This window comes from Miniopterus schreibersii (assembly GCF_964146895.1).
Source record: "Miniopterus schreibersii genome assembly, chromosome: 8".
NCBI lineage: Eukaryota > Metazoa > Chordata > Mammalia > Chiroptera > Miniopteridae > Miniopterus > Miniopterus schreibersii.
In genome coordinates, this window is record NC_138109.1 from 10,353,312 (window position 1) to 10,381,101 (window position 27,790).

At 37.4% G+C, this 27,790-nt stretch overlaps 1 protein-coding gene across 31 annotated transcripts in view; it reads left to right on the forward strand.

Moving 5' to 3' along the window:
• Positions 1-27,790, forward strand: part of EIF4G3 (eukaryotic translation initiation factor 4 gamma 3) — a 234,008-nt gene that overhangs the window by 150,817 nt on the left and 55,401 nt on the right. For 19 of the 31 annotated variants that reach the window (XM_081145844.1, XM_081145846.1, XM_081145839.1 and 16 more), the window contains 4 exons: positions 16,140-16,228; positions 20,723-20,969; positions 23,869-24,002; positions 25,578-25,697. In XM_081145844.1, the coding sequence (XP_081001970.1) occupies positions 16,140-16,228; positions 20,723-20,969; positions 23,869-24,002; positions 25,578-25,697 (590 nt within the window). Of the gene's footprint in view, positions 1-16,139; positions 16,229-20,722; positions 20,970-23,868; positions 24,003-25,577; positions 25,698-26,113; positions 26,225-27,790 lie in introns of all 31 variants that reach the window. The other 12 variants (XM_081145840.1, XM_081145837.1, XM_081145836.1 and 9 more) reach the window with 1 other exon arrangement.

The following is a 27,790-nucleotide window of genomic DNA, read 5'->3' on the forward strand; positions in this document are numbered from 1 at the left end:
CATAGTAACAGGGACTGACACAGCATCCCACAGTGTATATATGGCTGTAGCAGCAGGAGCAACTGTCTCATTTATGTAGCTTCCAAGAGTTTCCCTTATAGTCCTGTAAGCTCAGCTAAGGTTGAGGGATGGTTTCCATATTCCGTAGATTACAAGATAAGAGATTTATTTCTCTAATGGAGATACGATTGTATGTTTTGAGTGATACTAATAAAATACCCATTTAGCCAATCCAACTGATGTTTTCTCTTCTGATTTCATTTTCCTTTAGTATATAAGGAGCATACTTTAATTCAGGGGGAAAAACTGTTTTGTTAATAACTCCTGATTTATTCTCTCCAGTAAGAATATTGAAAGTACTTTAAAAGGAATAAAACATAAATGAGCATAAAGCCAGAGAAATAAGTCTTTCAGTTTTGGTAGGCTAACCTGAAAAAGACTCATTTTTAAAACCATGACCTGAAGGTCAGCAACAGGAATAGGGAATTTGACATTTATTTTTGGCTTCACTCAACTTACACCTTCTGAGAAGTATTTGAAATATCCCTGGAAGGTTAAGTTGCTGGGGCCAAAAATAGAAAACCAGTGGTTTGAGTATTCCACAAGCATAATGCCTCTCCTAATGTACACCCTTATAATTTAACTTCTCATATTCATCTAGAGAAATATGTTCTGGAACCTTTGCAACAGGACTTCCTTAATATTCCTGGTTCCACGTCATCTATCAAAACCAGCAGAAACTTCAGTTCCCTTTTTCAGAGTCTTGAGTCTGAGTGATCCTTAGGGATAAGTAAGTGTAAAATTATTGGTTTTCCCTGCCTTATTTGGTTTTTGTTTGTTTGTTAATCCTCACCCGAGGATATTTTTTCCATTGATTTTTAGAGAGAGTGGGAGGGAGGGAGACAGAGACAGACAGACATTGATGTGAGAGACCTCGATCGAGTGCCTCCCAAACGCACCCTGACCAGGGCCAATGGAAACTGCAACCCTTCAGTGTGTGGCCGACTCTAACCACGGAGCCACACTGGCCAGGGCTTCCCTGCCCTATTTGTAAAAATATTTTTAACAAAGCTGCCTTAAAAGTACACTTCTGCCATGTCATTCCTACTTTCTTGTTGCCTTCCACTGAGAAATCTTAAGCATTCTCTGGAGAATACTGCGCTGGATCAAATTCTGCCTTTCAGATGCTGCACAGTGAGCCTGAACGCCTGCTGGTTGAGCTTACTAACAGGCTCAGGGGCCCGGCCTTCTGGCAAGCGCCATGCCCTGTTCCTCCTTTCCCCTTCGCATGGTCTACACTTACCCACTGTGTACAGTAGTTCATTTCTTTGCAACATGAGCCCTGAGGTTTCATTCATAGGATATTAATTAACTTAGTCATGCATATCTCCATGAATAGACGTAGATTCTTTGTTCAGTATTTTTCCTCTTTTCCTCAGACTTAGTAATTAATCTAGTCCAAAAGAAACCACTGTATTTACCTGCCTCCAGACAGGGTAATCCAGACAGTTCAGGGAGATGCTATTCTTTTAGGCAAAAGGGAACTCTTTTCCAGAACACCTCGTCTTGCTAAAAGCTTTCCCTTTCTCCAGTATCCATCTTGGCCTTGCACACAGTAGTCTTGAGGACTGTTTTCAATACCTTTGACTAAGTAATTTTCCCTACTAATGCAGAAAAATCTCCAAAGTGCATTTCCTAAGATATGTATCTTTTCTCCGTTTTCTATTGCTTTATTAATAGTACTTAGTAATTTAATTACAGTCATAATAAAGTCACCTTACTTTGTTTACAGAGCTTTTTCTCAGACATTTCATGCATTAATTTTATGATTTAAGCAGTTATTTCTGGGATATAACTATTCCTATTTTGCTGATAATAAAAATAAGCCATGGAGTGGTAATTTGGGTTTCTCAGGTCACAGGAAGAGTTACAACCCAAGCCTTCCTTTACCTCATATTTATATTATTCTTTTTTGACATGCTTTCCACATTACCATAAAGTTCTTTTCACATTTTCAGGATTTAGAGATTATACATTTATGCGTGTGACCCAGGTTCAGGAGATGTGAAAGCCACCTGTTTCTAGCACAAATAGTTATGAAGGTCTGGGCACTGTTGTTGTGGGCACTTGAGATTCATCAATGAAGAATCCCCAGATCCCTGCTCTAGTTGTATCTTAGAAAGTTTTAAGTGCTCTGAAAGTAATCAAGCAGGGAAAGGAATGCTGGGAGGAGCAGCAGGTTGTAGGATTTAAATAACATGAGCAGAGATGGGCGAGGATGTTTATCTGAGCCACTCTTTTACCAATATCTCTGATTTTTTGCATACCTTTTTCCTTTTGAGAAATAGTGCTGCACCCCATCTTCTCTGTTCTTAAATTCCAGTAGGCAGAGCACTCCTGGACAGAATCATACCACAGTGAATGCAAGTGCCTCTACAGATTCTCTCTCTCTCTCTCTCTCTCTCTCTCTCTCTCTCTCTCTCTCTCTCTCTCTCACACACACACACACACACCGTTTTTTTTTATGACCTTCCTATTGTAAAACCCTGTACTCAACCTAGCTCTCCTTTCCCTCAGCAGGTGGCATTGTGTCATTTTTTGTTAAGAAAATTGAGTTGTACTGAGAATGCGTTTTTTCAGCCTTCTGCCCAAGCTTCAAACCTGCCTTTATCCAAACTTGCATGTGTCTATTAGCTGTTCCCTTGCAGTCTCATATGTATATGCCTCTCCACACACTTCTCATTGTAGATATGCTCAACTTGCTGCTTCTCAAGCAGACTTCTCAAGGAGAGTCTACCATTCCCACTTCTACTCTGTTTACTGTTCAACTAATGTAATCTGATTTATGCTCCCCACAGGCTAGTTGAACTTCCCTCAGCAGGACTGCAGTGGACATGTTTTAGCTTATTGGTCTTTTTATTGCATTTAACACTATTGATTGCTCTCTTTTTTTTCTTTTTTAGTTAGAAAAAGTAAATTATTGAGTATAATTTATATGCAATTAAAGTCACGCTTTTTAGCATTCACTTCTGTGAATTTTGACAAACACATAGAATCGTGTAATCAACACTGCAGTCAAAATAAAGAACAGTTTCATCACCCCAAAAATATTCCGTCATATTTGGGTCATATTCTAATTCTGTTACTATTCAACATATTCTTCCTGTATGATTCCATCTACTCTACTGGTAGATGGCTCCAATGGTATTTGCTAATGACTTCTAAATTTATATCTTAATCTGAATTTCTTTTCTGAGCTTATCTGATATTACTAATTGCCTGCTGAATATCTCCACTTGAAAATCCCAAGTCATCTCAGACTCAACATGTCCAGTACCAAACTAATCACCTATTTCTCTAAACCTGTTCCTTTATCTCAGTGGCACTGGTTCTAAAGAAGCTAAACTCCTGGAGCTGCTGTGGATGGACTTCTCCCTTGAGTTACTTCTCTCTCACATACAGTCATTTGACAGGGTTCTCTGGTTTTACCTGATGTGGTGGTTGATTTGTCCCCTCTTCTTTTTTCCCTTCTACCACTGTCTTAGACCTGCACCTCTGCATGGATGCCTCTCATTTCCCTGGCTTCCAGTTTTGTCCCCCTTCAAGTTCATTCTCTACCCAAGCAGTCATCTCTTTACAATATAGGTCTGGCCTTATCACTGTTCTTTCACGTCTCTGCCTAAACCCTTCAGGATAATAGGTGGGGGTGGGGGTGAGTTGGGGGGGTGACTGACACACATTCACATTCAAGATAAACTGTCAGCTTCTCGCTTTTTACTTACAAAGTCTTATTATATTTAGAAACATCAGCAATTTTCTGAGTGCATAGGCATAGGATCTGAATGTAACTTTTGATGTATTTGGTTAACCTAAACACCAGCAGTAAAGTGTAGTGGTCGATATTAAGGCAGCAGCCTGGCATTCCTCAGTCTTAGCTTTTCCTTTCTCTTTCCCTGTGACCTCGGGCAAGTTTCTTAACCTCTCTGAGTCTGTTTTCTCATCCAGAAAATAAAGGGTATTTACTTCATAAAGCTGTAGTGAAGATGAAATGTAGAACATGTAAAGCATTTAGCACAATTTTTGACACATACTAACCACTCTATAAATGTTAAATATTATTAATATTTCTATTTTCAGCTAGCATTAAGGGCTCAACTTTTTTCTTGGAACTGTATTAATATTACACAGAACAAATGGGTGTCATGACCTCTGCCCTTAAGAATTTATGGTCCAAAGAAAAAAATCTCAAGTTGATACTGTCTAAAAAGTTCTTAATTAAATCCTGGATGCAAGCTGGTAGAAAATCCCTTAGAATAGCCCCTATGCATTTATAACTCTGATTAAAGCTTGCCTCCTCATCTGTGCTACTTAATTTTCACAATGGTAAGACTCATCTCGAGGTGATCTCTGCTTTCATTTGGGAGAAATTCTGCATAGAACAGTGAATTCTAAGGAGAGTCTGTACCATTGAAAATTTCAAGGCATTTTTTAAACCAGGATTATAATAACATTACTAATTTCCTGTTCAGGTGAGGAATAGAAAATTAGGAAGAAAACAGAGCAGTGGGGGGAAAATGAAAAGGATAGCCAAAAAGTGGAAACAACCCAAATGTTTGTCAGTTGATGAATGGATAAACAAAACTTGATGTATGTGTATAAAATGGAGTATTATTTAGCCATGAAAAGGAATGTGTGTGTATATAAAATATGAACTATATTACTCAGCCATAAAAAGAAATGAACTCTGAACTCTGACAACTACAAGGTTCATGCATGAGCCTTGAAAACACTGTGCTAAGTGAAAAAGGCACAAAAGACCACATATAGGGTGATTCCGTTTATATGAAATGTTCCAACTAGGCAAATTCTTAGTGACAGAAAGTAGATTAGTTACTAGGGGCTGGGGGGAAAGGAGAGTGGGGGAGGGAGTGCTGATGGGTATGGGGTTTCTTCTGGGATGATGAAAATGTTTTAAAGTAAGAGAATGGTGATGGTTGCACAGCTCTGTGCATATGATATAAACCATTGAATTGTATACTTTAAAAAGGTGAATTTTATAGTATGTGAATTACATCTCAATAAATCTGTTATTGTAACAATATGAGTAGGACTGTGAGTGGTTGTGCTACCAGGTTTTATCAGAGGCATCTGCCTAAGAATTTCATGCTAAAAACTCTGAAGATAGACATTAATCAGGTTAGTGGGGTTATAGCTTAGAAATTTAGGAAGCTGGTTTCAACAATGACATCATAGTCAACAGTATAAGGCATAGAGGAATGTTGGGGTAACAACCAAAAACCAAATTGTCTTTTGAGGCATTTTATGTCTGAAGTATGTTTTATTTTTATTCTATCTTATTATTTTACTGTTACATGTTACCTGAGTTTGAGAGAGTATTCTCAGCTAGGTAGTGAATCCACCACTGTGGAAACCATTCTAGGGGCATTGTTTGATGTCACAAATGCGGAACAACCCACTGGGCTGGGAAAGCAGGATTATTGTTTGTGGTCTGTTCTAGAAGTAATGATTCTGCATTTTCTTTGTACTTAATTCTTTTGCCTTGGGTGAGCCACCATCTCTAAGACCTACAACTTCTACCCAGGATCCTTCCAGGCCTTTCTTGTCTTTTTGACTATCCAACCCATTCCTTTATCCATCTGGCTATTCAGCCCCCTTACATTTCTAGTACATTTCTGAGACTCAAATTGTTACCTCAGCTACTGCAATTCTACTTTGAGACTTCTCTTGAAAAATATTTTTAGCACAGATTTCCAAGAAAAGGCTTCCAGAGAAAGTACTGTTTCTAGATATATCTGTTCAAGAGTTATAGACAGAGTTGTTTCAAAGGCATAAGATCCAGGCTCCTGAGGTTATCACAGCCCTGTTAAGTCATTGTCGCTTTCTAGGTTTCCTTTTTTTTCTTTCCCCAATCCTCCACACCTGTTTAATAGGTACTGATTCTCACGTTGCCTTGCTGCTACCTTCTCAGCCTAGGCCATATTAAAGAACCTGCCCCAAATTTAATTTTTTTCAATATGACTATCTTCACAAAATTTTCCATTCTGGTAATTCCTTTGTTCTTAACACTTAAATACATCAATTTAGAATACTTGGAGGGTTTTATCAATATCAATATGTGTGTATTTTATCTCTCAGCTCTCTCATACCTTCTTTAAGATGAATAAATCTGATCTGTTTTATATTGCTCACAGAGCTTTTTATTAAGTGTTTACTCATTTAAGCAAACAAATAGGTTTCTTTTTTGTTGGTTCTTGTGTTGTGTGTTTGTTTCTGTTTTTGTGGAAGTGGTATATGATTAACAAATCAAGTATTTTAAAAATAAACCATACCCTTCTAGTAGGAAAAATTTTTTAATTTTAATAATAGCTGTCTCCATTAAGTGCTCCCTATTTATCAGTCACTGTTGTATTAACATTTTAAACCTTACAACAACCCTGTTTGTCCTATTGTACAGAAGAGATAGAGGCACAGATGAGATAACACTTGCTGATGGTTATATACGTAGCTAGTGAATGACAGTCAGCATTCAAACTTAGCTGTCTACACTCAGTGCTTATAACCGCTTCTCTGTATTGCTTCTTATGATAAACTAAATATCTTGTAAAATCGTAAACTTCAACAATCGAAATTTAACATCATTTAGAATAATTCTTGTGCCCAGCTGGTGTGCTCAGTGGTTGAACATTCTGCCATGAACCAAGAGGTCCCGGTTCAATTCTTGGTCAGGGCGCTTGCCTGGGTTGCCGGCTCGATCCCCAGTAGGGGGCATGCAGGAGGCAGCCAGTAGATGATGTTTCTCTCTCATTGCTGTTTCTCTCTCTCTATCCCTCTCCCTTCCTCACTCTTTAAAAAGTAATAAAAATAAATTTAAAAAAATTTTTAAGTGTCATATATCATCTTAAAAAAATAAAAATAAATTAAAATATTTCTTGCTACCTAAGAGATTAATTTTATATTGGAGATGAATATAATAGTGACATAAATTACCAGTTGAATAAACTGAGTAGACGATGATAGGACTTCAGAGTTAAATACACTCACCTTAAGTAACTAATATAGAACAGCAGAAGCAGAGAAGGTGTCACCCCTACTCCATTAGTTAATGCCCACGTTTCTACTGATTCCAGAATCCTTGCATGTAACCTAGGCTGCACCTAGTACCTAGTGCACCATTTAAAAAATAAAAATAGTTGTCATTATTTATGTGATAGCATTCAGTATTCAGGGAAATAATTGATAACATTTGAAAACTAGTAGGTTTTTTTTTAACATAATGCCATCATTAATGTTGCCATTTATTCCACAGTTGTGAGTCCCAGAGCTATCTTAATTTAAATTGGTAATTATTATAATTTTTAAGAGAATTCAAATAACATTTGAGTGATATATGAAAAATTTAAATCAGTGTATCTGTTCATATAGGGAGATAATCTCTTTGGAATGTGATACTGCACATATTAAGATATTTCATCAATTGCACAAATCACATTATTAAATCATGTTATAACTTCTAAAAAACATGGCTTTCCTGTATATGTAATAAATAGGGTCGACTCTAATTTTGAAACCATGCCAAGATGCAAAATAGCCTGTATAATATGAAAAAAATGAGAAGACTGTGCTCACGTACATAACACGCACACATATGATTGCATATACACCAGTATTTTCCAACAGTTAAGTAAGAAATACTTAACAGTTTTCCGGAAACAAGACGAGAAGGAGAGGACTTTCTTACTTCATTGTATATTTTTATATATATAAAAATACCAGATCATTTTTCAAAATGGTAGTGTGCTTAAAAATTCCACTTGTTTGGATTTAAGGCTGAGTAATATTCAATTCATCAAATATGTGAGCAACTGTAGTTGGAATAAATGGATGCTGACATTTTCTTCAGATTTTAATAATAGACTCTTGGTAAAGTTTACCAAGAGTAAATTGTAACTTAAAATACTTTTTGACTATATATTCTTATCCATATTTTGGGACACAATAAAGAATATTCAGTTGGGAACTGCCAAAACCAGGAAATTTGGGTGGCCTATTCTTTTTCTTGACTTACTACACTACCTAGAACCTCTAGTATAATGTTGAATGGAAGAAATACAAGGTGCATCCTGTTAGAAAGAAATGAAGTAAAATTATCTTTGTTCAGAAATGACATGAGTATTTACATAGAAGATCCAAAGGACTCTCTACCAAAAAAAATTCTAATAAAACTAGTAAGTGAATTTTAGCAAAGTTGCAGGATACAAGACCGAAAAAAAAGTATATTGGATTTCCATATACTAGTAATGAAAAATCAAACATTGAAATAGGAAATAACCATGTACATTAGCATCAAAAAATATGAATTTGACAAAATTTCAAAAGATTACTTCAGAATATTACTGGGAGAATTAAAGAAGACTTAAATGTCACAGCATACCATGTTCATGGGGCAGAAGACTCTATCGTAAGAAATCAGTTCTATCTATAGATTTAACACAAATCAAATCAAATTCCAACGGACTTTTTTGCATAGAAATGTTATACAAAAAACTGATTCTAAAATAAATGTAGGAAAGCAAAGTTCCTAGAATAGCCTAGTTCCTAGAATAGAATTCTTTGAAAAAGAATAAATTTAGAAGATTTAATATTTGATTTTAAGAATTATTGTAAGCCTCAGTGATCATGACAATGTGATATTGGCATCAAGAAAGACAACTAGATCAATTTTAAAAAACAAACGTAGAATCCAGAAGTATACCCATATATAATATGCAGAACATATTTTTTGAAAAGATGCAAAGGTAATTCACCAGAAAAAGTATAGCCTGTAATTCTCACGCATTGCTGGTGGGGATATAAAGTGGCTCAAATACTTGGAAAATGGTCTGTAGCTTTTTAAAAAATTAAACATAAACTTACATATAACCCAGCCATTTCACTGCTAGGTATTTACTCTAGAGAAATGACAACGTATGTTCATAAAACATTTGTACATGGATGTTCACAGCAGCTTTATTTGTAGTATCCCAAATGTTTATTAGTAGGTGAAGAGATGAGGGAGTAAGTGGTCACTTCTGTTAGGGTGTGTTTCATTGCTCATAGTGACTCCCTCAGGTTAAGATTCCGGTAGACTCCCTGCACTTTGCAAAGCACTGGCAGCGTGGACTCTGATGATCAGATTGGAGAGGTTTTCTTTTTCATCCAGGTTTACATATTCAAGGCAGTGAGCTATAGTGTTGTATTTAGAGACGAAAAGCATTGAGTGGACAAAAGAAACTACTTGTGTTCAAGTCTGTTCTCTAATTAAATATATCTTTTTACTGTAGTGATTGACATTTTCTCATCCGTATTAGATTTGCCTTAATTAAATTGCAATTTCTTGATTGTGGAAGAAGTGGCACAAAAGCATTTATTGAAATGCAGAAATGCCTAAGACACTGCAGAAAGAGCAATAAAATATAATACAGAGGCCTAGAAAATATGCTAATGGTCTTATTGCAGTCGTCTTTGGTCTGCTGACAGACTTGCCTAATGGCCCTGGCCTGGTAACTCGGTGAAGCATCATCCCATACACCAAAAGGGTGGTGGGTTTGATTCCCAGTCAGGGCACATACCTAAGGTTGCGGTCTGATCCCTGGTTGCACTGACCTCTGCTGAGCTTTTTGGAACAAACCTTCGACTTAGAGTCACCTTGCCATTTCATTTTCCTCATGACTTGACAAACCATGCTGTAAGAGAAACAGACAAACAGCTTTCTTCACTACCCTTCCTTGCCACATCCTCTCCTGCTACAAAAACAAAAGACAGCTGGCCCTGGCCAGGTAGCTCAGTGGGTTAGAGCACTGTCCCGATACTCCAAGGTTGCTAGTTCAAGCCCTGGTCAAGGCACATATAAGAGTCACTCAATGAATGCATAAATGAGTGGAACAGCAAATTGATGTGTGTGTCCCCCTTTTCCTCTCTCTCTAAATCAGTAAATATTAAATTTTTTTAAAAAACAACAACAAAAATGAAAATGAAATTGGACTTTCCACAAGAAAGTGCAGGAACAAGCTAGGATGGGAAAGCAGAGTATCCTGTTGAAAAGACAAGGACTTTGGAGTTTATGTTTTAATTATAGTTCTGACCTTTATTCTCTCTGGAATTGGGTCAATTTATTTTTTATTTTATTTTTTTTTGAATATCTTTATTGATTTCAGAGAGAGGAAAGGAGAGGGAGAGAGAGAGCTAGAAACATCAATGATGAGAGAGTCATTGATCGGCTGCAGCCCGCAACCCGGGCATGTGCCCTGACCGGGAATCGAACCCTGATCGCCTGGATCCTAGGTCGACGCTCAATCGCTGAGCCACACCCGGCCGGGCAATTGGGTCAATTTAGTTAACCTCTCTATATTTCAGTTTCCTAGTTTCTGAAATGGAAATTATATAATAGTACCTACCTAACACCAGGGGATCAAACAAACCAGTTAACATTGTCAGTGAGCATTTTCTGTTGGTCAGGTGCAGTGTTACATGCTAAATATACAAAGGAGACCAATAAGATACAGCTCTTATCTTAAAAGAGCTCAAACTCTAATAATGCATTCTTAACTTGTGTCCAAGTCTTTGATTGTGTAGAATAGCAAAGGTACATTTAGAGAGTTGGTGGTAAAAATTTTTAGCAGTGGTAGGGCAAGAAATGGTCCTGTTGTTGACCAGAAGGTAGGGGCTAAATTTCTACCTTCTAAATTTAATTAGAGAAAATTCATTATAAAGTTATAATAAATATAATTTTGAATTTTGTTCTTGGTAGAATTTAAGTCTATACTACTCAACTTGTTATACTTACTTTTTTGGCACCAGTGCTAGTCCCTGGGGAGACTAGTTCATACTATGTAAGTGTCTGTGAAGCAGGCAGAGCAGAAAGCCTGTTTTTAATGTATAATGGAAGGCATAATTACCAAGCCGTCCTTACATTTCAAATAGCAACCCCTGAGAAGATGCTGGAAGAACGCTGATAAGACTTACTCTCCAGTGTACATTGGTTGTCCTTTCTTAGTGACCCAACATTACATATTTTATCATTATTCTTTTCCAGTTCATTTATATCACCATTGTAAAAACTTTCTCTCACCTGGGTTTCTTCTTTGTTCTGCCCCAGTTTCTTAGGTAAATTATCAAATTTTCCAGATTCTCATGAGGATCTGTAGAAGAAAAAAAGAGATAAAATAGGATCCCCAGCCTCAAGAAACTCGATACAAAATTCTTGAATATGATATAATCAGAATAATTTAGTGCCAACTTCTAGGAATTCAAAGCCAGGAGAAAAAGTAAAATAAAATGTGGGGGTGAGAAGACAGAAAACAGAAGGGATTAGAACTGGGTGTTAAGAGTGGGAACTCTCACTGAAAGTTCTATTATTGGAACATTCTATTCTTTATGTATAACCCTGTGACCATGTACTTGGGCCCTTCCCTTACCAGTAGTAAAGTATCTATTCTTAATAAGCCTTCATGGCCTCTTAGTCCAGAGACCAAGGCTCTGGACACATTCATCTCAAGTCCCAGAGCTAAAGAGTTCATGTTATATTCCAATAGAAGGGAGACTTTTTAAAATTCAAGGTCTCTTACCTGGATGTTATGTGGTCACAGGATCTTCAGCTTGTCTGCTCATTTCAGGAACTTCCATCTTACATTCTTACTACCGGATTGTTGGGGGAAAATTGAAATCTCCTCCCAACCCAGAAAATCCTCTCCAGAAATGTAGGAAAGAAAGAAAATAGTTTTATTATTGAATAGGCATTAAGACTGCAGTGAGCATCACAGGCAACCCACTAATGAGACAGCAGACAGAAGGAAAGCTCATTCTCTGGTAAAGCCAGGCAGATAGAATCCATTATATATGTATTCTCAAGATAATGATAATTTGTCCTCATGTAGCAGGACTGTACCAGCAGCATTGCTGTTATATCTGATTTCTACTAAATTCTGGTAGTTGTCCATCTGTGTTATTCAGTTGTCTATCCAAAGGAAAAATTATTCTTTTCATATGTTCATGACAAGCAGGTGGTTACAGAGCCAGTTGCCTAGACGAAACTCCCATGGTGGCTGGGAGAGAGATGGCTCCCAGAACCTCAAGAAAAACATCTCTGAGTTGTAAAGTTGGCAAGAGGCTTCTTTAGCTTTAAAAAAAAAAAAAAAGGTACACATATATCAAAGATAGAGGAAGGGTTTACAATTTCAGTCTTTCTCTAGGCAAAGATCTAAGAAAAGGAAGAGTGGAAAGGTTTCTTTCCTTTTTGGCACCAGAAAATTTTGAATTTTTTTAACCCTTACAATGTACCTACCTGACTAGTAAATAATACAGAAGAAATGATACAGTAAAGAGAAGCAATTTTCAGCTTACCAACATGGTATTCTTAGTAAAAGTTGTTTTCAGTCTTACGTTGCATAGCTAGTGGAATACCTTAAGCTTAGAAGGTTACCTGGCATATTTATGGGAAGAGCAACAGGACCGGGAGAAATAAGAATTACCAAGACATGGGAGAGTATTATCATGCTAACGATCGCAGTGATGTTGGTCATTCATATACTTACTAAGCAACACTTCTGACGTCTGTCAGTCAGGATCCCAGACTAGAAACCGGGACTTAGCTACTTGGAGTTTCTCTAAGAACTGATGCTCCTGCAACAAAAAGGAAGAGAGTGTGTGTGTTTGATACCATGTTTTTACAGAGTGGTTTCTCAGGATGCCTTATATTCCTTAACTACTCTTGATTCTTCCTTTTTTATGCAATCTACCATTTTACATAACAATTTTTCTCAGGCATTGGGGAGGACTTTTTGCAAACGTAAGTGGGTTTAATAAAGCCCAGTACATTTATGAATCTTGTGCATTATCTCCTTTTCTCCAAGTCCAGTAGTTATCTCCTAGGTTGCACACAGAGAGTTGTTAGCTCTTAATTTGCAAGAGTAGCAACTTGACTCCAGTAGAACCTACATAAAAAGTAAATGAGAACCAAGGGACTCTTCCACTTTCAGGTATGATGTATCAGGCATCTTAAAGATATCAGAAAAACGGGACTCCATTGTGCTTTCTTTCATAAAATGGAGTCATTGGCATTTATTAAAGTTGTGATGAGGCAAAAATTTCTGGAGTTTGTATTCCATTTATGGGGTGAGAGTTGAAAAAAAATTTTTTATATATATCTTTATTGATTTCAGAGAGAGGAAGGGAGAGAGAGAGAGAAACATCAGTGATGAGACATTGATCGGCTGCCTCCTGCACCCCCCCACTGTGGATCGAGCCCGCAACCCAGGCATGTGCCCTGACCGGGAATCGCACCGCTACCTCCTGGATCCTAGGGCGATGCTCAACCGCTGAGCTACGCCAGCCAGGCCCTTAATGCAATTCTTGACATAAATTCTAAACCTCTGACAGAGAAGACAAAGAATCTTCCTAAAACCCAATGATTAAGCTTGCCTGTGTCCCTAGTGTTTTTTTGAATTTATACATTAGTCATTTCATGAAGTGAACTCTGAAGAAAAACATGATTTTTCTGCCAATAATATAAATATTTGTAAAAAAAAATCTTTAAATCATAGTATTGCTTTTCTGTTTATATATACTTATTGTATATTTTCAAGTAGTAGAAATCAAATGTGCCTATAAAAGTTGAGTTTTTATGGGGGCTCCAGGACACTGCTTTAGGCAGCTCTAAGTTCAGATAATTATGAATCTCATGCAGAGATTGTCACTTGTCCTGTGGTGCTTTAATGCAGCACGAGAAGGAAAGGATCTTTGTCTTTGTTTTCAGAATCTCAGTAATACCTCTTTCACACAGTGCTGCTATTTGTTCATTCAGCAAATTTGAGTGTCCACCCTGTGTGAGGAAGTTTTCTTGGCCCTATGGATGATGCCTTAAAGAATGTTTTAAGTACAAGAATAACGCAGTCAAATCAATTCTTCAGAACAGCCATCATTCATTCAGTATTATACATGCTGTGTTAAAGAATCAGAGACAGAGAGTTAAGAGACTATCTCATAGTTAAATAAATACAGTAATAAGGGCCTACTCTAAGGTGTAGGTATTGGGAGTGGACTAGAAAGGAAAGGAAAATCTGAGACAGTGCCTTAAATTTAATTCTTTTGTTCTAAATAGTTCTGCAATAATTGTCCTTTAAATGAGAGAGTCGGAATCTGTGTGTCTCTGTCTCCGCCTCCCTCTTTTGCTTCCTCCCTACCTCTTTTAGCACACCCAAATTTTACTGCACGTCTCCATCAGTAATGGTAGAAGAGGGGATGTTTATCACAGTCTCACTAGCCACTGGGTGTGGTGTGTCTGTGTTCAGTTTTTCAAAGGACTTGAGTATTTCCTAAAGTGGTGTGTGCTTTCTCTCACCTCTAGTTGAGAATTACTGCTCTAAAGTAAAACTTTAAATAACCACTTAAACAGAGTAGCCATACCTGCTACGTAAGTAGCATTTTATTTTATTTTATTTTAAAAGCATGCTAAATGTTATGTATTACCCATGGGAGACGTGTTTTTGTGTTTCTGGGTTAGGTGTATTTGATATACTCTTGGTTTCTGTTGTTTAGTGGCAGGATGAGTTTACATTTGATCCCAAAGAATCCTCCAGGAAGTGTTCTTTTCCTTTTCCACGAGTGAAATTTAGATCAGAATTCATGTGTATATGAAACAAAATTTGAAATGAAATATACAGGTTCCTTAGTCTCTTAAAAAGGATTCTGCTGCGGAAGCAGAATTAATCACAAGCATTTGGGGGAGATGCACATAAGACAGACTGGTTTTATGAATCGGAAGATCCATGAAAAATGAAGCGACCACTGCATGACTGTGAGGCAGTAGGAGATTTAAGCCCACCCATAGCTACCGTAATCTGAGTTTCATACTTTGAGAAAATGGTTTACCTTCAGTAGCCACAAAGGGGGAATAACAGCTGGTCTAATGTTTCTTGTTCATTATGGTCCCTGTGGGAAGGGTAAAGAAAATCGCTTTCAGGTGTGTTTGACAAAGAAGTTGACGGTGGTGGTGGTTTTTTAAATAATAGTACAGTAAATTTGAGAAGGAGAGTGTTAAATGTTTTCTTTTTGTTTTTCCCCAAAACAGTGTGAGTATTCCTAGTCTACTTTTCTTCCCAAAAAGATTTGAGGCTGTCCTAGAGAGAGACTGGTTGGTTTAGCCTGATCCTGTATGTTTGTGCAGAATCGGCTTGGTGTTTGTTCACTTTTGAGAATGTCTCTAATTAAAGTGGCTTTTCTTTTACTCTTCTCCCTACCCTGTAATACTTCATTTCTATCTGTTGACTCATGTGTTGCCTTCCATAGGTTCCTTTTAATGTATTCTATTTGCTATCTAATGTTTAAATTGTAAATTCAAGTGTTGGATGATTTTTTGGAATTTGTAAGACATGAATTTTGAAAAATCTTTTGTAAGCCTAATTTTCCATTGAGACCTTCTGATACAATAGAATAGTTCAGTAAAAAATGTTTTCTTTCTTGTCACCCCAGCAATATAAAAGGCGAAGCCAACAGTATTGATTTGAAATGGGAACTGAATGTTGTAGAAGTGTTGCCTATCAAATAAAATCTTAAAATTATCCTTTTGTTTAGAAAGCTTTAAAAAACAATCTGAGATTTAATATCTTTGTAGCTCAAAAGGAACCTTAGATATCATCTAATCTCACTCACTCTTAAACTTTATAGCTGAATATGCAGGGGCCTGAGAAGTACGACTTGCTTAAGATCACATAGCTGATGAGCAGTAGAAGCAGGCCGTTACCTGGAATTGGCTGGTAGGCCAGTTTCCTATATAGGTAATCACCATTTACTGAATTATGTGCCTAAGTATGCCTTAACTATGAAGTGGGAGGAGAACCCTAGGCCACTAGATGGAAGGCTACATGAGCTGATGAGAATAATTTGTGCCCAAGAAAGACATTTGCCATTGCAACCTCTAGGGCACAACTACACAGTTGTTCACTTTACCATTCATCTATCTCCTCACTATGGGTGAAAGCCCCCTTTTCTTCTGCTAAAATTTGAATACAGGTATCATTTAGACCTAATATTTCCAAACATAATTTCACAGTGGGAAGTAATGGCAGTCTGATCTTGTATTTCAGCTCAGACAGCTATAACGGCACCAAAGATGTGGAAGAAACCAAAAGATCGGACCCGAACCACTGAAGAGGTGTTAGAAGCAGACTTGGAGGTAAGAGGCAGCAGGAAATCTCTTTAGCCTATCTTCAGAACAGTGGTTCCATTTCCTAAGACAAGTATGGGTTTATAGCTCTTTCTTGAGATACTGTTTTCCAGGCAAAATTTGATATATTAACCTCAGTGTCTGACTTTTTTTGAAGTCATTTACAGAATTTGAAAAGATTTTTGGAAGTGTGTTCAATTTCATTGAATGCTTGTCTCTCTTTCAAAATACCTCTTCTAAAATGGCAAAAAATAAGTTATTTTTAATTTTTGGTTAACCCCATTAGCCCCCTCAGTTGAATTTTTCTTATATTAACCATATGGAAAGACTAATCCAGTAAAGAAAAGTGGAGTCCGTTCTTTCAGATACCCATTAACCACGGTGATAGAAATTGTCAGGGTCATTTTAGGGAAATTTATTTTGAATCTGCAGTAAGATAACTTTTCACATATGGTTTGCTTATTTGGTCTAAGCCACACCAACTTTTGTTACAGCGTGTCAGGTCTAGATGACGTGAGGAAGAAACAAGAGCAAATTTTAGTCCTAAGGAGTGCTCTCACCATAATTTCATAGTCTACAATCTCAGTATTTTTAGTGTTAAGTACTGCAGCTTATAAATGAACAGTAATATAAACCATCTCTTTTCTTTTTGAACTCTTCTTATATCTATTTTATTAAAATTTTATTGAATTTTTAACATAACATTAAGTGTAGAAATTATTTTAAAATAACTTTAAATACATTTGTTTCATAAGGCTTTGCTGTCTAGTTATAATTCTTACCCTCTTCAAGCAGCTCACAGTACCCCTTTGTTACTTCTCCCTGTCCTATCATTGCTCTTACATGATTCTCTGTTGATGTCACAGTTAGTCCCATAGCAACCACAAAAATGTTTCATAGATGTGATTTTATTGTGGTTATTGGGGGTAAGAATTGGTAGTAACTTGTAGAGGTGCCAATAGTTGCTGCACTTTTTGTGGCTGAACAAGGAAATACTGCTTTTATAGAGAATAAAAATACCTTCCAGAGGCAGGGGGATCACTTATATTCCCCTCACACTGACTACTCTTTAGTTTCAGCTGTTTTTTATTAGCTTTGTCTTACTATGCTTCATTTTTTTTTGCCTTGTGGCTAGATTTCTAAGCATTACTGAATATTAAATGAATAAGCCACCATTCCTATGCCTTCAAACATTCGCCCTCTTTAAGTCAGGGTTGGCAAACTTTTCTGGAATGGGTCGCATAAGAAACAGTTCAGGCTTTGTGGACTGTATGATCCCTGTCACACTTTCTCAGCTCTGCTGCTGTAACCCCAAAGCAGCCATAGACATGTGTAAACAAATCAGTGTGGCTTTATTTTAGCAAAACTTTATTGATGGGCATTGACATTTCATATAATATTCATGTGCCATAAAGTATTATTCAGAGTTTTCTTCAACCATTACAAATGTAAAAACCATTGCCTTTGACACTAGAAAAACAGGCGATGTGCCTGATATGGCCCATGAGCCATTAGTTCACTAGGACCTGCTTTAGATTGTTATTCTTCAAACCTGAGAACTGTTTTGGCTTATTTTGAACCAATCACTTTTCTCTTAACCTTATAGTTTAAAAGCGTAATAAAAAGGTATTTGGTCATTTGCAGACAGGCTTTTTTCAGAAATCCCAGTCCCTTTCATAAAATTGAGCATTTATTAGAGTACTTTAGTAAATACTGGTTGTCATTCATGGTCTTCATTTTCACTGACCATCGAGCTCTCTTTAGGAAGGTTTCAGCCATTTAAAGAATGTGTTTCAGGTATCAGCATATTTTAGGTTATATATTGGGTGGTGGTGCATCACTGCAACTATTTTATTAAATTTTTAAAATTATAGCTTAGAAAGATAACATGGAAGATGGTTCCTCATACTGTTGCTAGTTAAGACATCTTGAAAATTTTTAGGATATTTCATCATTTGTTACATACATAGCTGTCAGTCTGATTTTTTAGCACTTCAAAAAACTCATGCATTAAGCAGGCAATTTTGTCAACTAAATTCTTTAAGCAAGTTCCTGTAAAAGGTTTACTTTTGACAGTTCAGCCAATCTGGTTTTCCGAGCAAACAATTTTGGAACCATTAGACACAAACTAGTTGAATAAAGCTTTATCCTGCTGAAAGAAAAATAACCATCATAAATATTTAATGCACTGTTTTTATGGATTCCCTTGAAAAATATCCCTTTTAACAATGTGCCTCAGCCTTGGCCAGTTTGGCTCAGTGGCTAGAGTGTTGGCCTGGGGACTGAAGGGTCCTGGGTTCGATTCTGGCCAAGGGCACATACCTTGGTTGCAGGCCCCGGTTGGGCCTCAAGCGGGAGGTAACCAATCGATGTCTCTCACATCAATGTCTCTCTCTCATCAATGTCTCTCTCTTTCTCCCTTCCACTCTCTCTGAAAAGCAATGGAAGAAAATATCCTCAGGTGAGGATTTAAAAACAAACAAAAACAATGTGTCTCAGACACCTTAGTGATTCTGTCTTCTATGAATTATGGTTAGTTTTTAATGGAACAACTTTTATACTGCTTTCCACTTAGAAGTTAACTTTCCAAGTAATACATTTTCTTTTAATATCCAATAGGTTATTTGTTGTTGTTGATTTTAGGGTGTTTATTGATGGACACTGAAATTTGAATTTCATATAATGTTCACATGTTATAAAATATTCTTCAGAATTTTTTTCAACCATTACAACCTCTGCACAAAAGAATAGCCAATATCTTTTTTCCTCAAAAACAGAAGTTTTTTCACATTTTAACAAGATCCAAAATAAGAATTCTATATAATTGTATATAGAATAATATACTATACTGATGTTTAATAAGTTTAAGTACCATTTACATACTCACATGCCAGATTATTAAAGATCTTTTTGATGGCCAGTATTTAATTATAAAGTGGTATTACAAGGTCATCATGAGTTTATTTAGACTCTACTAGAGTACAGAATACAAAAAAGTGAGGCTGCTAACTCATGGCTCAAACTTGGTAGATCTGGTTTTTCTCAAAGTTTATTTTATTTTATTTTTAAATATATCTTTATTGATTTCAGAGAGAGGAAAGGAGAGGGAGAGAGAGACAGAAACATCAATGATGAGAGAGTCATTGATCAAGCCTGCAACCCGGGCATGTGCCCTGACCGGGAATCGAACCCCGATCACCTGGATCCCAGGTCGACGCTCAACCGCTGAGCCACGCCCAGCTGGGCAGGTTTTTCTCAAAGTTTAAAAGATGTCTATTTTCTGTTTTATAAAAAGAAATCATTTTCAACTGTTATTTTTTTGGAATTTTTATGTTTGTCTATTTTTTGATGGTTATCATACTGTCTCTCCCTGTTCAGGGGAGAAAGGAAGTGTGTGTGTGTGAACTTAACTGTTTATTTCCATTGTAGAAACAAGGCCTAAAAACTGTCTTTTCCCCATGATCTGATACATAGTAAAAGAAAATTTTTTAGTATAATTAGAAATTTACATTTCATTTACGTTATAATTACTTATGTAACAAAGTAGAGTTTGTAACTCTTCAATTTAAAGAATAATTTCATAAACCAATTGGGGCAACCACTTTCTGGAGTATATGACATTCTTTTATACTTTATATGAAAGTATATGACAACTTTCTGTTGAACCAGCTCTCCTGTGAATTTATCAATTGGAATTCCTATTTCCTCTAAGCTCTTCTTCCAAGGATTATTTTCAGAGTGCTTACCCTTAATGGAGAACTTTGACTCAGGAGATTTGCTAGTTCATATGACCCTTAAGAAATCCATTTTTTGGTAACTCAAACTGAGATGTTGACAAGTATTCTGGTGTATAACTCAATTTATTTTGCTTTTTAAAAAATAGACAGGATGCACCAGAACTCAGATTTCTCCCTAGGGGAATACATTCCAAGTATTTTTCCATATATGATTTGAGTAAGGTCACATACTCAGAGAATTCTAAGAACCATTAAATTAAGATTTTTACTTAAAAAGTGGCATCCTTGTAAAATGAGGGATGATCAGCTTTGTGGGACTTAGATACTACTTTAAACTGTTCATTGTACTCCACTTCGCAGCCAGAGGACAGCACCAAAAAATACCCCGTAGTGTTTCTTTTTATATTTGCTGAGCTGTGGTGGTAAGGGTAGGCATGCTTGATTTAGATTTCTGACTAGGACTGTTTCATGTCCATCAAGTTCCAAGGATTAACAGTTCTTTCCATTCTAACCTTTGGTACATTTAGATTTCATTAGTCATGTTAAAGCATTTCAGTAGCCATTAGAATTGTCTGCTTTATACCAGGAGATGGAACAAGAAAAGTGTTTTAAGCAAACTTACCTTTCTAGCACCGTATGCTGGACACAGACATCCTTATCTTGAGTGACATTGTTTTTCTATGCTTTTGGAGAGGATAGGTGTAAGTCTTCATGTGTATTTACACACAGTGAAAAAATATAACCTCTGTGTTCACTAATGCTTTAGCTTACAGCTGAAGAGGAGCTTTCAGGTGACAAAGTACTTGAATCTGAGCAGGATAAAATGAGCCAAGGGTTTCATCCTGAGAGAGACTCCTCAGACCTAAAAAAAGTGAAAGCTGTGGAAGAAAATGGAGAAGAAGCTGAGCCTGTACGTAACGGTGCTGAGAGTGTTTCTGAGGGTGAAGGAATAGATGCTAATTCAGGCTCCACTGATAGTTCTGGTGAAGGGGTCACATTCCCATTTAAACCAGGTAAGTTTATCCCTGCCTTCCTGTGTATGTTTCCTTCTTCCCTTGACTCTACTGCAACCTTAGAGAAATGCTGCCTCCTTATAGTGAAATAGTGGGTGGGAGGAAGAGGCTCATCGTAGTGGAACATTTACAGAATAGTCAGCAGGCGGATCCAGAGAGTTCCGTGTGGGGGAAGTGAGATCTGATGCCGGTATTCTGCTTTTACTGGCTTTGGAAGTGCAGCTGGCAAAGGAAATCAGTCAGTGCTCAGCTGGTTGACTTCAACAAAGGGCATTTAATTTTATTTAAGTGAAAGGGATATTTCAGACATGACCAGGTCCTTTGAGATAGTGTTCTCATGATTTCACAAGGCTTGGACTCTAGTACTGAGTCAGAGGCAGTCTGATTGCATTGCTGAGCATCTGCGGGATGGGAAGTGCCCTGTGAAATATATGATAAAACCTAGAGATCTTTCGTCTTTGGACACTGTCAAATACATTAAACTTCTGTCCCAATGCTGTGTAAACCATGGTTGACTTTGAGGTTGTGGAAATACTTGGTGTGGTAGGGAAACGGTTCCTTTGATAGAAAGTTTGGGATAGGTGAAAAGTTTCTTAGCCTGCCAAATCTGGAGTGACCTCTGCATTGAAGTAGGGTTTGATTGTAAAATATCAGACCTCAGAAATAATCTAGACTGGTGTTTTTCAAACTGCTAGTTTAAACACATTTTATAGGTTGGGAAGTTAATTTAGTGAGTTACAACCAACAATTTTTAAAAAGGAACATAGAGTAAAAAATATTGCAGCCCTGGCTGGGTGGGTCAGTAGGTTGGAGCGTCCTCCCATACACCAAAAGGTTGTGGGTTCAATATTCAGTCAGGACACATACCTAGGCTGTGTGGGTTCAATCCCTAGTCAGGCACGTACAGGAGGCAGCCAATTGACGTTTCTCTCTCACATCAGTGTTTCTCTCTCTTCCTCTTTCTTTCTAAAATTGGTAAGAACATATCCTCAGGTGAGGATTGAAGGGAAAAAAATGTGCCCTAGCTGGTTTGGCTCAGTGATTAGAGCATCGGCCCGTGGACTGAAGGGTCCTGGGTTCGATTCTGGCCAAGGGCATGTGCCTTAGTTGCAGGCTTGATCCCTGGCCTGGGTCGAGGCATGAATGGGAGGCAGCCAGTCAGTGTGTCTCTCTCACATTGATGTTTCCCTCCCTCCCCCCCCCCCTCCTTCCCCCCGCCTCTGAAAAGCAATGGAAAAAATCCTCGGGTGAGGATTAAAAAAGAAAAAGAAAAAAAAGCCAATGTGTTACGTGTAGTAAGGGTAATATTGTTTTGAGAAACATTTCACGTGTGTGTTTATGTTTGTTCTGAGTCATGAAGTCATTATATTTCTTACTGTGAGTTGTAGTCAAAAATGTTTGAAAGTCACTGATGGATACTACCTTAATACATTGCTCTTACTGCTGCTAATGGGCTTTATGAAATTGTAAGGTTATGCCATTTTTTTTTTTAACCTTAGAACTCTGAAATTACTTCCAAAAAATCTAGGCTTGTATCATATCACCGTGGACCAGTGGCAGCCACCAGTCCTTCTTCAGGAAATTGAGACATTATTGTCTTTTTTAGGATGGTGAATTATATTTTTGTATTTCAATTTGGCAAGGAAACAGTACACAACTATAGGCCCCAACTGTATTGACCAACTAACTGCTTTTTCCCCCTGTAATATAACTAGCAGTAATCAAGGAAAGGGGCAATTTAAAATTTAGATCCCAGTAAGCTATCTACCTTTTAATGAATATAATATGGTAATAAAGATTTGGTCGAAAACTGTAAAATCTCACAGACCATTAGTGAGTCTATGACCTACACATTAGGAACCACTAATAAAAGGAGGATCCAGTGTGCACTCATGAAGTGAGCAGAGGCCTAATTTTGATGAGAGTTTTATTAAAAGAAATAAGTTGCAACTTGCTTTTATTTAATAAAAATTGAAGAAATTTTCCAACTTTATATGAGAGTAGGATTGTAATAATAGCTTTAACAGTAGTAACAGTAGCAAAGCAAGTGTTATAGCAAAATAATTTAAAATTTTATTAAAAATATTAGCTAATGCCCAGTTGGTGTGACTCAGCAGTTGAGCATCAACCTAGGATCCAAGAGATTGAGGTTCGATTCCCAGTCAGGGCACATGCCTGGGTCGCGGGCTCCATTCCCCAGTAGGGGGCGCACAGGAGGCAGCCAATCAATGACTCTCGTTGCTGTTTCTATCTCTCTCTCTCTCCTTCTCCCTCCCTCTCTCTGAAGTCAATAAAGAATTATTTTAAAATATATATATACACACATATATATATATTAGCCAAAGAGTGTTTAATATCATGAGTTTTAGAGAAAGATATGTGCATTCCCAGCAAGTACATTGTTTTATTTTCTTCAGATTAAACTATAATCATGGGAAAAAATTCTTTAGCACCTTAAACTTTTCAGAATCTTAAATAAGTTATTTGTTTCTGTGTTTTGTGTCTTTTTACCTTTTCCCCTCCAAAATAACATTTCCAAGTGAACAACCAAAGTATCCTTTTCCCTGAAACCAAGAGTAATAGCAAATTCCTTATTCTGAGTGATTTATAGGCGTGGTAGTTTTTTAATGAGGACAATTAAATGTCCTTGTGTGTATGAAGTGGTTCCTCTAGCAACTTACTTCAGATTACTTTACTACCCAGAGGTATCCAGAAGGAATTAAAGAACAAATACAGTTTAAAATCTTCACATGGCATTTCCTGACTGCGGGTCTGTGTCTCCTTTGTGTGTGTTTGTTTATGATGCAATAAAGTAAAGATTGAAATCTGGCTTGTACTTTTACTAGATATACGTTCATGACCTCATAGACAGTTTGTTCTGCCTACATGCTTTTTCTAGAATCCTGGAAGCCTGCTGATACTGAAGGCAAGAAGCAGTATGACAGGGAGTTTTTGTTGGACTTCCAGTTCATGCCAGCCTGTATACAGAAACCGGAGGGCCTGCCTCCCATCAGTGATGTGGTTCTTGACAAGGTAAACCGAGTACTCAGAGAGTGATACTTCTTTTTGGTGGGAACTGGTTTTTATGATCGGGGCGAATATGTGAAGTATGAGCAGTTTTTAGGAATTGTAAAACCAAATGGTATTTGAATTAAAATACGTAATGTTTAAGAATTAGAGCTTTCCTAAACATTGGATTTTGGATTTCTTGTACTATAATTATATTGGAGTTTGACCCATATTTGAGTGACAGAGTTTTAAAACTTATTGTCTGCTTATTGCTGTTTTTTAGTGATGTGATAAAAATTGTCAGTTGGGCTAATACAGCTAAAGTGAGAGAGACCTCTTTCCCTACTCTTCTACAATTCCAGTGTGGAATTAGAATGGCACTGAGGACAGGTCGGAAACCTAGAAAGGCAGATCAGACTTGGGTAGGAATCAACATACTTCAAATAATGTACATCTCAAATCCCCCATAGATTCTGGTAGTGACGAGTCTTGAATCCTGTGCCTGTGAATGGGCATCCTTTAGCTTCACGTCTGACCTTAATGGTGCATACCAAAAATCAGTGCAGTCAGTGTTCTGTTTATTAAATTAAAAGGAATAAAGTCAGGTGTTTATCTGCCCAAGTATTCATGTAAATCGATGATGAACCAGTGCTGGTGATGAAGCTTGGAGTGTTTTTGTTTTGAAGAGGAACTGTTAATCCCTAATCAAAGTAGAGGGTAAATATCTTGTACGACGAGATCCTCACCTTAACTAAGATTTCCAGCAGCTGCTCATGCAGCCTTATTCATATTATTTTACTCTCATAGCAGCAGGCCTTACTTCTGTTGCTGTCTATGTCTTTTCTCTTTGATGCTTATGTGGGGACAGTTGAATGACTGGCAGTGCTAATTCAAGGCTACTTTGGTACTTCAGAGGGCAATTGTTAAATTCATTGAATGCGGTCATTCTCTTAGAAAATGCTCCTTCCTGTCTTCCTGCCGTAACTGTTTCTGACTTGGCCAGTCATTAGTTGATTTCTCGCTGAGCTGCTTAGCTTTGCTGAGTCTCTAGTCTTACTCTGTGCCTGTACAAAGCCAGATAACTTTGATTAATGAGACAGACACTGGTGAGATTTTTAAATGAGGTATCACACATGAAACATCTCCTTTTGAGACTTATTGTCCACCCAGAATACGTGCTTTTCTAATCATAAGTCAACGGCACCAAAACCGAACTGAGCAATAGCACGATTCTCTTAGGTGCTCTGATGTCCTGGTGAACATGCAGAAAACCCCTAAAATTTGACCCTAGTTTATAGAGACTCAGAGTAGTTTGTCTTGTGTCATTCTACTGGTCTTGACTAGTTCACTGATTATGTCTAGCCTCTTGTTTGGAATTTTAGGCCTATTAAGTCCCAGGGAGTCAGAAAACCATTGACCTAAGGGCCCCAAAGCTAGGCCAGCTTGGGAGAAGCTACCCGGGTTCAAATTGGACTTTGACTGGTTCAGGATGCCAGTGGTTACTCAGCAGACATAACTCTTTAGTCTCTTAAGTTTTCATCCTTGTGGTACCAGGTGCTCTGGAACTTGTGTTAAGCTTTCCTTTGTTTCTTCATACAGATCAACCAACCCAAATTGCCAATGCGAACTCTGGATCCTCGGATTTTGCCTCGAGGACCTGATTTTACTCCAGCCTTTGCAGATTTTGGAAGGCAAAGCCCTGGTGGAAGAGGTGTACCTGTAAGTGCAAGTTTCCTACAACCTAATTAGAAACTGTCAAAGACTTCATGACATCTTGTCTAAAGGCAAGAAGAGTGGCTTTTATTCATTGATTCCTTTAAACAGGAAGAAGAGTAGAAGAGGTGAATGAAGACTATCCTTTCCAAACTAATATTAAAGTAAATAAAGAATACACTTGAGTCATTTTTACTGAAACGAGCTGGTCTACATTAATTTGGCCTTTATATATATATGTATATACATATTTTAAACTATTAATTATTATTTCATTTTTCCAGTTGAAATGACCTGCAAATGGGTTAAAAAATAGAGCCAACCTTGAGTATGATTCCTATTTTGTTTTGAGGTGTCCTGATGTACTAGAGATCTCTGATGACTTTCAGCTAATGGTCATCTCTGTGTCCTTGCTTCTACAGATTTGCAAAGTGCAGAGCAGGCATGGATTGCCAATTCTGGAACAGAGCAAAGCCCCAACTTGCACTCCACTGGCGATGTTGCACCCACCCCTGAAGAGCCTGCCTCTAGGGGTGCGCTGAATCCTTTTTTATTTAACAATAGTCTATGGTGTTATAATATTTTATGTTTTGCTTTTATCACTTACTATAGCTTATGAAGTGAAAATATGAAAAAATGACACATACGAAAGAGTGCAGTGTTAGTAAACTGCAGATTGCCGTTACACCCCCTAGTGGCAGGCTCTTCAGCGGTGGAAGTGGCATCACCAATGGAGTTATGCTGGGGCACTGCCCTGTGCAGGGTTTGGCAGGCTCGGCCTACTCTGTGCTTTGTAGACTTGCAGAAAGCATGGGGGAAAGTTGCCAATGATGTGAATGCCCCTTTTTCCCCAAGTTGGAATGGCTTGAGAGCACTTGAAGTTCTGGAGGAACTTAGGGTTTGATGTACATTTGCAGATCACCCTGTTTTAAGACTGTTTTATGTTTGTAAAAATATTTTATGTAAGGTGACACTTTTTTTATTTCCCCATCACCTTTTTATTTCTGTAATGGCAACTTTTGAAACCTGCTTGGAAATAAGACTACACCATCTGAAAACAAATGTCACTTTGTAGGTCTTTGAATTATTTGAATGTTTGCCAGCAGCCCAATTGAAAATATTTAAAAGCATACACTGTGTTGGAGGCTTTGTAAAATGTACAGAAAATCTGCTTAATTTAAAGCATATTATTTATTTGGCACCACCATCTTAAAGACCTCTGTGTATATAATGTGTTCTCACACAGGTTTGAAATTTAACCTTTATTTTCTCTAAATGCTAAGATAAAATTTTTATAGAATTTGAATTGCCTCACCAGAAAGTCTTAGAAAGCAGCTTTTTAGAAACTATTTTATAATTTCTTTTCCAGCATTATTTCCCTTTTTGGTGTTAAATTTCTATTATGTCAGTATTTGTTTTTGTTTTAGTTTTGATTTCTATCACTGTTTCGCCAAACATTTGAAAGAATGTTTGTGTCATTTTGCTTACTCTCTGGTTAGCAGCACCGGCTCTCCTGTGGCCCGGCTGGTTCATGTTGCTCCCGACAGGCGTGACTTGCTGCGCCGCCTCTTCCGTGCGCACTGTCACTCCTCAAGACCAGGTTGCTGTTGTCTGCTAACTGGGTGTAACAAAAGGGAAATGTTGTGAATTGAGGATAAGCTGTATCGCTTTTAAAATATTAAAATTACAAAACAAATTTTTAAAAGTACCTATCACAGTGTATGTTTGTGCACTAATCTGTGTGCCCACATATATCAGATAAATGAGTTATTTGGTGCGTGCAGAATGATCTGACTGGAAGTGAGCCATCATCAAGAATTTGTAGTGTCCCCAAGAAGGTCAGCTTAATTGTTGAATTCACTTTCTGTAAATAGCTCTGTGATATGACATAAGCTAATTTTAAAGTGAAATTGTGATCTATTGCTTTAATGCAAGTCATTATTTTTCCACATATCCCATAGCTAACAAATATTCAACATTTAATTTGTCCCGCTTACTTCTATATATTGGTGTAGGTACAGATGGGAATTGCATAGGATGTTATATCTAACATATAAAGGAACAATCAGTAATGCTGTTAGGAAAAAAAGCAGCAGCCC